This window comes from Cydia splendana, chromosome Z, assembly GCF_910591565.1.
Source record: "Cydia splendana chromosome Z, ilCydSple1.2, whole genome shotgun sequence".
In the NCBI taxonomy this organism is placed as follows: Eukaryota; Metazoa; Arthropoda; class Insecta; order Lepidoptera; family Tortricidae; genus Cydia; species Cydia splendana.
In genome coordinates, this window is record NC_085987.1 from 37,684,240 (window position 1) to 37,694,637 (window position 10,398).

The window sequence follows — 10,398 nt, forward strand, 5'->3', positions numbered from 1 at the left end:
GTTAGAAAGTGCATTGTTTTGGTTTCAAAAATAAATTCCTCATCCTTAATTTATCCGAAAATGATATATCACATGCCCTAATAGGAACAGTTTTAGAGAAATGTTGCTCCTAGTGAAGCGCGGCGGCGTCGAACTTCCCCCCTCCCCCCCACTAAATGAGACGTGGCTCTCGATGTCTACCGGTCTGTATCTGCTCATGCCCAGCTAAGAATCAACTGTGCCAAGTTTCAGCGTATAGTCACAAAGTGCAAAGTGTCGTGCACTAACAAACTAGCTATTTAAAGTGTTCCTGTAGTATGAACTTTAGTTTTTTAATGATAATCTGTCGTTTCATTTCAGAGATTCAAAGATAAACACAATAAATACATAGTAGGATATCTCAGCTCACCACGGGGATAGGAATTGAGCGAGATGGGACAACTGCTAGAATTGACACAATATTACAATAGGGTGATTCTTAAATTGTGTCCAAAAAAAACTTTTGTCATAAACATATTTATTTTTCACTTATTATTACATATATCAAAAGTACATACAAAAAGCTATTTTTTGATTCATATGGTCAAGCATAATACCCTCAGGAAAGGTAAATAAAATGAGTACATAAACACGGTTGTGACAAAGTGTCCCTCAGTCGTGACATTTCGGCATTTTGGTGGCCAACTCGGCTATTTTGATTTATATAGTTATTTTAACATAGCCTAAGTCACTCCTATGACTACGACAAACCTAATGACAGCTCAGACGTTGAAATCCGTCAAACTATAAAGGCTGTAGAGCGAGACAAAGAATTCGATACACATCATAGATACATACAAGCGAAACTCATTTTTTTTGCTTTGGCAGTCGGGCAAAAATAGCAAATGATCTGTAGCTAATAAAAATGCATTTATGAAAAGTGCATGTGCCTCTAAATTAATCAAACGAATTAAGAATGACACGACCACGTGTCTATATATCACGAACGTGGACTCAAGAGTCCGTGGCGGTGACAGATTTTTGAGGCCACGGTCGTGATAATTTGGAACATGTTCGATATTACATAAACAGTTCCTTTGATTTTGCAAATGTTAAATAATTAGCTTAATCTGCAATGTATGAGGTATATCTTACGTTACAAACAATAACGTGAAACTGCAACTTACTTTTAAAACTCTAACACGGCGGTGACGCGTTAAGGTTGACCGTTTTTTCAAATGAACACAAATAAATAATTTTCGACAAAATTTCTCCCTTCAGCCATTAGTAAACCTGACAACAACACAGTGTTGCTGTTCTAAAAAAACTTTAATAAGACTGCCAGTAGTAAAGATAATTTTCTACCGAGTACCGCATGTTTATATTACCACGCGCGGTGGTGACGCGAAAACTAATCACAAAATGTATGTTGTTTAAAATTATATAAAATCGTTATAAATCCATACAATTTTTGAACAGTGTTGTAGAACAAGGATTAGTGTTTTATATTTGATATAAATTATTTCAAAATCACTTCATAATTTTTCAAAAAAAAATCAAATATCACAAAATCTGGGGAAGTCACACTACACGGTCCGTGACATTTCGCACTTGTAATTATGTTTTTATATGTTTCTAATACTCTTAGGACAATACATTTAGGTTGACCTAAAACTAGAGGTAAATTGCTAATTATATTGATACAGAGTATACTTATTTTCACAAAAATACATGCTATTCTTACGTGTTACACAAAAAATGCATAAGAATAAGAATTACCCAATAGCTTGACATCTCAAGATAATAAAGTATTAACGTAACAATGTGATAACTCTCGTCTATAAATACCATCTGACTACCATCCCTCCTCACCCCATTCATAACCCAACTGCCCTCGTAATCTCTACACACCCCATTTTACGGTATTTTAATTTTTTTTTCTCATTACTTGTTCTTTTTTAAGTTCAGGAAAATTATCTGGCGTGGGAAACGGAGGGCGAGTTTAAGATATTTAAATAGGGCGATGTGGAGTGGAAATGGGCAACAAAGCTCTTGCCTGTTTTGGCTCACCCCGGCTCTCCCTTCGATCATGGTTGCCGTCTCAGATGACGAGAGCCATCTACGGTTTGAGTTATCTGAGTTGAAAGTGGAGAGAGAGAGAGAGAGATATGTCATCTCCGGATAGAGTGGGGTGGCGTTGCTGTCGTCCACGCTTTCCTTAACCCTTACGTGCTGATCAGCCCGACTCATGGCGCCCAATACGGCGCCTCATATACGGTTGAGAGTTACCTGGTATTAGAAGCGGTGGGCGAGTCGTCATCTCCGGATAGAGTAGATATGGGCGAAGTGACCGGCGACGACCCCTCGATGAACTCCTGTGTGCTTCGGATCACGCCGGGCCTGCGCGCCTCCGTCATGGTTGCCGGTTCTGTGGACAAGCACTCGAATCAATTGCAGTACACTCGGCAAAAGTATCGGAATAAATAAAAATCCAAAGTTAATACACGCCAGATCCCAGATCCCGAAGACAAATCTTTACTGGATAATTTGAAGCTTGAATATACATAATTACATATAGGTATACAAGCAATACACAGTCTATCAATAACAATCATTTTTATAAGTTCATAACCCATTTTGAGTCGGACCTTCAAAATTGAGGACTGTGTTTATGAACTGGAGTCCTTTTGAATCACGACTCCAAAAGTAACTTACAGCTCGACTTGTAATACTCATAATTAATCGTAGTCTTTTAAAATTTGGGCAAGTTATTTAGGCATTTGTTCGATTTCTTGCCAACTCTAGGTCACATATTTTACATTGGATCTGCTTGAAATTACGGTCTGAAAACTAAGCTCCCTACGCGCCTATCAAGCCATCTCCGCGTAAGCCACACACACAACTACCTGTAAACTGTACTTATCGTAACGTCAGTCACATGTAACCACGTTTGCTAGGTACATGAAAGCAGTAGCATATTGCATCAGACGCCAAGTTCTCAAAGGCCGCATTAAACGTCAAAGGCTTTATAAACCAGGACCCAATTCAACACGCTTCAGTGACACGATGTAAACTAGTCGTGTTATGCAGGTACTTGATTTACAAATATTTTGTATCAACTGTTAGCCTACTATATATAGGTTGCCCAAAAATACGTTGACAGCGTTTTTTCTAATTATTTTATGAAGTGCTTACGTACCTAACTAACACAAAATAAGTTAAAAATTAAAACTACTTTCTTTTTATGTAACAATAACTAATTGTCTTCAAAATAGCCTCCTTTCGCTTTGATACACAAACGCAAACGTTTGTTAAAATTTTCAACGAAATGCTTGGAGGACCAAGCATATTTTATCCCACATGCTTTGGTAAGTGTTGCTTTTAGAGCGTTTACACTTTTGTGTTTAGTAGCACAGGCCCTTGTCGCTATTAAGATTGACCGCAAATTGGATTTAAATCAGGAGAGTAGGGTGGACACTCCTTTGAACTTATGAATCCGGGAAAATTATCTTTGCACCACTGCTAATTTCCCCGTTTCGGTGGCTGCCATTCCTCAACCCACCAACGGAGCGGCAGCTGACGTTCATGAGGGTTCATCATACATAGCCGTTAACCACTATACGAGTTATCACCGGGAGGCGATTGGTCATGGAAATCTGTTTCTGACTCGCGGTCCATAAATTTTGTTCACAATAGTAGTTTATGTGACTGCTACATAATGAAAGGCATTAAAATACGAGTGTGGGTTTAAGAAACGAACGAAGTGAGTTTCTTAAAAGGATCACACGAGTGTTTTAATGCCTTTTTATGTACAGTTACATACACTACTTTATCTACACACATATTAAAAACTTTCTATGATATATTCACTAACCCCATATTTCAGCCGACATGGGGCATCGTTGCTCTCTGGCGGAACTCGCAGATTTGAGAGGTGGTGTCACCGAAATATCTTTATCGCTCATTTTACACGAAACTTTTGCTTTAAGTTTGTTTGAAAACAACAAAATAAATGAATTTAATACTTAAAACTAATTAAAAGATAAACTGTACGTCAAATGGCGGTAAATGAAAACTTTTTTCCGTAGTTTTTTTTTTATTCATAGACAAACGAATGAAGTCCCTATTCTCATGTCACTCGAGATCAAATGTCGTGCGGTTTATATTTAAAAAAAACATACTGATTTGACGTTTCGTATCGATAACTGTTTTAACGTTTTGAACGCCAAACGGCGCATCCATTTGCCGTGCCACTGACGCCACGGGGGTAAAATTTAGTTTTGTAAATAAATAATGCCAACTTAAAAGTGGGGTGTTATTCAGTAGATTTTCATCAAAAAACGATCCACGTCAAATGCCGTCTTTGGCGTCGTTGTCACGATTTTGCGTTGACGTCAATTGCCGTCTGTGGCGTTCAAAAGGTTAACATCTATGGATACTAGAATAGAGACGCACTTGATTTTTGAAAGCTGTTCCAAATTTAAACTGATAACCTTACAAAAATCTATAATGTAAAAACTTTAAAGTACAGATTTGACCTACTGCCACAGATAAGAAAGTTCTCATAGTAAAATTGGTTGTAATAATGCTGGTCATTTCCTACGGTTTCTGAACGCATTATATAGAGCACTAATGATATGTGCGTAGATAAAACAACTTGAAATCCTATAAAAATGCCCAAAGCATGGGCACGGCACGGCACGGCACGTCGAGAGAGCGCGAGCGATGCCGCGCCGCGGCCGCTGACTAAGCCGGGGTAACCATGACAACGGCTGCACCGTGCGCCCCCTACTCGGCTCGAACACCAAAACATCTATAATCATACGCAAAGGTCATTCACCTCGCACTGCACTTGAACTTTTACAACACTTCTATAGGTACTTACATTTATTTAAATATTGAGTAGGTTTGTAAAAATGAATAAATTAACATGCACTGATAAATGTTTAATCTTGATAAAGTGAATACTAAGCTCCTTACCCTGTAGCGGCATAGCTTCATAATCATCACATATTTATTTTAATATACGGTCCACAATTTGTTTTTATAATTGCGTACGCTGCAGTCGCTGCATCACCCATTGTGATAACACCTGTCACAAACGCGATATTTTACTTGCATTTAATATAACACTATCTTTTTTTGATGCCTACACAACTCTCACAAGTAAAGCTATTTTTTGGTGAAACATAAGAAAGACTCAAAACATTGTATAGCTATATAAACAACTACACTAGCGCCACTTAGCGGAGAAGTATTATTTCTTTATATTTAAGTGCCACCTAAATACGGTTGTAGTTTCTTTCAACACCGATAGATGCCACTAAAATCAAAACCAGTTCAATAGGTCATGAGGTTATTCGAAGTTTTATTTTATTATTTAACAACGTAAACGTCATAAATATCATTACAAAAATGTAAAACATACAAGCTACATAATGATAATTCAATAAAACCGAACGATCGACCCACTCCGAGCTCACTAAATCTTCTGAGTGAACTAAGTATGTAAACAGTTCTCAACATTAATGTTAGATGGCGTAAGTAACGCCCATTAACAAAGAAAATAATACAAAATTTCCATTTAGCTCTAATGATATACCTCATAACTCACAGCACGGGTCAACAAATTATACACTTAAACTAAACCTTCCTCAAGAATCCCTCTATTGATTCGAACTTTAAGATATGTATTATGTACGTCAATTAATATACTTAGGGGTCATCCATTAATTACGTCACACGAATTTCTAGGTTTTTTTACCCCTCCCCCCCTCCTTGTCACACTTGGTCACATTTGGCTAACCCCTCCCCCTGATGTGACGTCACATTTCTTCAACGAAATCGGCAAATATTTATTTAATAACAAAATATTTTGACAAAAGAAATATTAGTAATTTTACTAATTTTATAACCCAAAACTAATTAAGAAATAAAATTAAACGAATAAAAACGATTATCGTATCAAAAACTTGTTATTTAAATGTATATTAGCGTATAAAATAATTTAAATAAATTTTCGGTTTCTGATGAAGTTAAAGTGACGTCACAAAGTTTGTGACTCCTCCTCCCCCTTGTCACAACATGTCACATTTTCTTAACCCCCTCCCTCCCCCTAAACGTGTGATGTAATTAATGGATGACCCCTTATCTAGAAACGATATGGATTAGATGTGTCAGTGTCATAAGTGACGTTTTTGTTTGAAGAAACGTCACATTTGACACTGACACATCTAATCCATATCTTAAAGTTCGAATCGGGCCGATCGCGAACTTACCTACAAACACACAAATAGCGGCGGAGGACTTTGTTTTATAAGGTGTAGTTATCAATATAAATATACCAAATAACTTGCAATTAAGTTGGTACCTAGAGTTAGACCAAGAAGAGTCTGCAGCGATTTTGATAGCCCACCAGTGCCAGTGCAAGTGTTATTTATACGTCATAATTTCATAGAAGTTAGACGTTTGAAATAACACTTGCACTGCGTGGGCTATCAAAATCTCTGCAGACTTTTCTTGGTCTAACTCTATCTACTTCTTGGAATCTCTGTATTATAGCACGTGTAGGTACTGTGAGTGTGATACTGTCTTCATAATAATTATGTTACGCCAAGTTACACAAAGAAACACGTAAAAATATCTGACCCGATCCTATCGTATAACGAAAAGACTAATAGGTATACTCTGGAAAACCAACTTTGTCAGTAGAAAAAGGCGCTAAATTCAAAATTTATATGAGACCGACCCTTCGCGCCAACATTTTTCTAATTTGCTGCCTTTTGCTACTGACAATGCTGACTTGCCAGAGTATATTAATTAACTATAATGTGGGCCGATTTGAATTGATAACAGCATGTGAAACGACTTAAGAGAAATGTGGTAATAGGTAGGTAGGTAAGTATATCTACAGATTATAAGTAGGTACATAAGTTAAAGGGCAGTGATGCGACACTAAAGTTATGTTAACATTATTTATTTTTTATTTACCTATTTAAAGTTTATTGCACATAAAAATAAGTAAAAATGGCGGACTTAGTGTCTTAAGGCATTCTCTACCAGGCAACTATAGGGCGAAATAGAGATTATCGAACGTGGGTGCAGTGAGAAAAGTATTTAAGAGCGCTCTTACAAGAAAAGTCGAAATAATGCAAAATTGATGATACTAGTCGACGAAATTCAGGACTTTGCGCTCATTATTAGAAACAATGAGTACTTGCTCCAGTAAAAGCGTCTTCTTATCTTTATAAATATCGTTGTAAATATTAGAAAAAGGACTTATTAAATTAGTAATGATTTTTTTTCTGATGGTCGTTTCCGAAAAACCCCGTGAAGCACTGAATGGCGAGCTCTTATTTGGAAATGTTGAGAATTTTACTCTGCTAAACCTGGCTATTTTGTGTTACTAATACCCTGTACTTTAGGCATATCAAACTATATTTTTCCTACATACCTTTGAGAACGAGAAAATCAAAGTAAAACGAACTCGATTTTCTCTCCGAAACAAGTGTCAATTCCTACGAAAATCTACTTAATATCGAAGTCATTTTCATACTCAAGCAATCTGCAACGTTTGCTTATACTGTTGGTATACATTAGTGTTTATGAAATTCTACTATAATTTTTTGGCAATTTTTTGAAAACTACTCTATATTACCGATGACGCGCGCTGCGCCAGCTCAGTGCCGCGGCGGAGCTTGTAGAGGCAGGACCTGTGTCGGTCGGCTCCGCACATTTTCAACGGCGACGACGAGGTTTTTTATCATTGTGTGCGGCGGGCGCCGTGTAAAACGCTATACTGTGTGCGTGTAAACCGCAACGAGAGACTTTGATCCTAGCACTGTTTTTATAGTACAGTAATTTATAATGGTACAGTTTAATAAACTACCGGACAGGATTAAAAATATTTGAAACGACCTGACATTCTATATGTATTTATTTGACTCAAGATAGTACTCAGGGTCTGATGATGGAGCCGGAAGGTGGTCACCGGTACCAATCAACCATGCAACTAAACCACTTCGTGTTTAGGCTCGTTTTATTCATCTCAACAAGATCTTTGACACAAGATAGTACTCAGGGTCTGATGATGGAGCCGGAAGGTGGTCACCGGTACCAATCAACCATGCAACTAAACCACTTCGTGTTTGGGCTCGTTTGATTCGGCTCAACAAGATCTTTGACTTAAGATAGTACTCAGGGTCTGATGATGGAGCCGGAAGGTGGTCACCGGTACCAATCAACCATGCAACTAAACCATTTCGTGTTTAGGCTCGTTTTATTCATCTCAACAAGATCTTTGACACAAGATAGTACTCAGGGTCTGATGATGGAGCCGGAAGGTGGTCACCGGTACCAATCAACCATGCAACTAAACCACTTCGTGTTTGGGCTCGTTTGATTCGGCTCAACAAGATCTTTGACTTAAGATAGTACTCAGGGTCTGATGATGGAGCCGGAAGGTGGTCACCAGTACCAATCAACAATGCAACTAAACCACTTCGTGTTTAGGCTCGTTTTATTCATCTCAACAAGATCTTTGACACAAGATAGTACTCAGGGTCTGATGATGGAGCCGGAAGGTGGTCACCGGTACCAATCAACCATGCAACTAAACCACTTCGTGTTTGGGCTCGTTTGATTCGGCTCAACAAGATCTTTGACTTAAGATAGTACTCAGGGTCTGATGATGGAGCCGGAAGGTGGTCACCAGTACCAATCAACAATGCAACTAAACCACTTCGTGTTTAGGCTCGTTTTATTCGTCTCAACAAGATCTTTGACTTAAGATAGTACTCAGGGTCTGATGATGGAGCCGGAAGGTGGTCACCGGTACCAATCAACCATGCAACTAAACCACTTCGTGTTTGGGCTCGTTTGATTCGTCTCAACAAGATCTTTGGCACAAGATAATACTCTGGGTCTGATGATGGAGCCGGAAGGTGGTCACCGGTACCAATCAACCATGCAACTAAACCACTTCGTGTTTAGGCTCGTTTGATTCGTCTCAACAAGATCTTTGACACAAGATAGTACTCAGGGTCTGATGATGGAGCCGGCAGGTGGTCACCGGTACCAATCAACCATGCCACTAAACCACTTCGTGTTTAGGCTCGTTTTATTCGTTTCTATAAGATCTTTGACACAAGATAGTACTCAGGGTCTGATGTTGGAGCCGGAAGGTGGTCACCGGTACCAATCAACCATGCAACTAAACCACTTCGTGTTTAGGCTCGTTTGATTCGTCTCAACAAGACCTTGGACACAAAATAGTACTCAGGATCTGATGATGGAGCTGGAAGGTGGCCACGGGTACCAGTCTACCATGTAACTGAACCACTTCGTGTTTGGGCTCGTTTGATTTGTCGCAACAAGATCTTTGACACAAGGTAGTACTGAAAGTCTGATGATGGATCCGGAAGGTGGTGACCGGTACCAATCAACCATGCAACTAAACCACTTCGTGTTTGGCTTCGTTCGATTCGTCGCAACAAGATCTTTGACACAAGTTAGTACTCAGGGTCTGATGATGGAGCTGGACTGTGGCCACGGGTACCAGTCTACCATGTAACTGAACCACTTCGTGTTTGGGCTCGTTTGATTTGTCGCAACAAGATCTTTGACACAAGGTAGTACTGAGGGTATGATGATGGATCCGGAAGGTGGTCACCGGTACCAATCAACCATGCAACTACACCACTTCGTGTTTGGCTTCGTTCGATTCGTCGCAACAAGATCTTTGACACAAGTTAGTACTCAGGGTCTGATGATGGAGCTGGACTGTGGCCACGGGTACCAGTCTACCATGTAACTGAACCACTTCGTGTTTGGGCTCGTTTGATTCGTCGCAATAAGATGTTTGACACAAGATACTACTCAGGGTCTGATGATGGAGCTGATGATGATAGACAGGTACCCGTCGCCACCTTCGCGCTCCATCATCAGACCCTGAGTACTACCTTGTGTCAAAGATCTTGTTGAGATGAATAAAACGTGCCTAAACACGAAGTGGTTTAGTTGCATGGTTGATTGGTACCGGTGACCACCTTCCGGCTCCAACATCAGACCCTGAGTACTATTTTGTGTCAAAGATCTTATAGAAACGAATAAAACGAGCCTAAACACGAAGTGGTTTAGTGGCATGGTTGATTGGTACCGGTGACCACCTGCCGGCTCCATCATCAAACCCTGAGTACTATCTTGTGTCAAAGATCTTGTTGAGACGAATCAAACGAGCCTAAACACGAAGTGGTTTAGTTGCATGGTTGATTGGTACCGGTGACCACCTTCCGGCTCCATCATCAGACCCTGAGTATTATCTTGTGCCAAAGATCTTGTTGAGACGAATCAAACGAGCCCAAACACGAAGTTGTTTAGTTACATGATAGACTGGTACCCGTGGCCACCTTCCAGCTCCATCATCAGACCCTGTGTATCTTC

At 39.4% G+C, this 10,398-nt stretch overlaps 1 protein-coding gene across 1 annotated transcript in view; it reads right to left on the reverse strand.

Moving 5' to 3' along the window:
* LOC134803936 (neuronal PAS domain-containing protein 2-like) overlaps positions 1-2,398 on the reverse strand; it is a 69,195-nt gene extending 66,797 nt beyond the window's left edge. The window contains exon 1 of the mRNA XM_063776763.1: positions 2,248-2,398. Coding sequence (XP_063632833.1) covers positions 2,248-2,375 — 128 coding nt within the window. The 5' untranslated portion in view covers positions 2,376-2,398. The remainder of the gene's footprint in view (positions 1-2,247) is intronic.
* Positions 2,399-10,398: the final 8,000 nt, after the last annotated feature.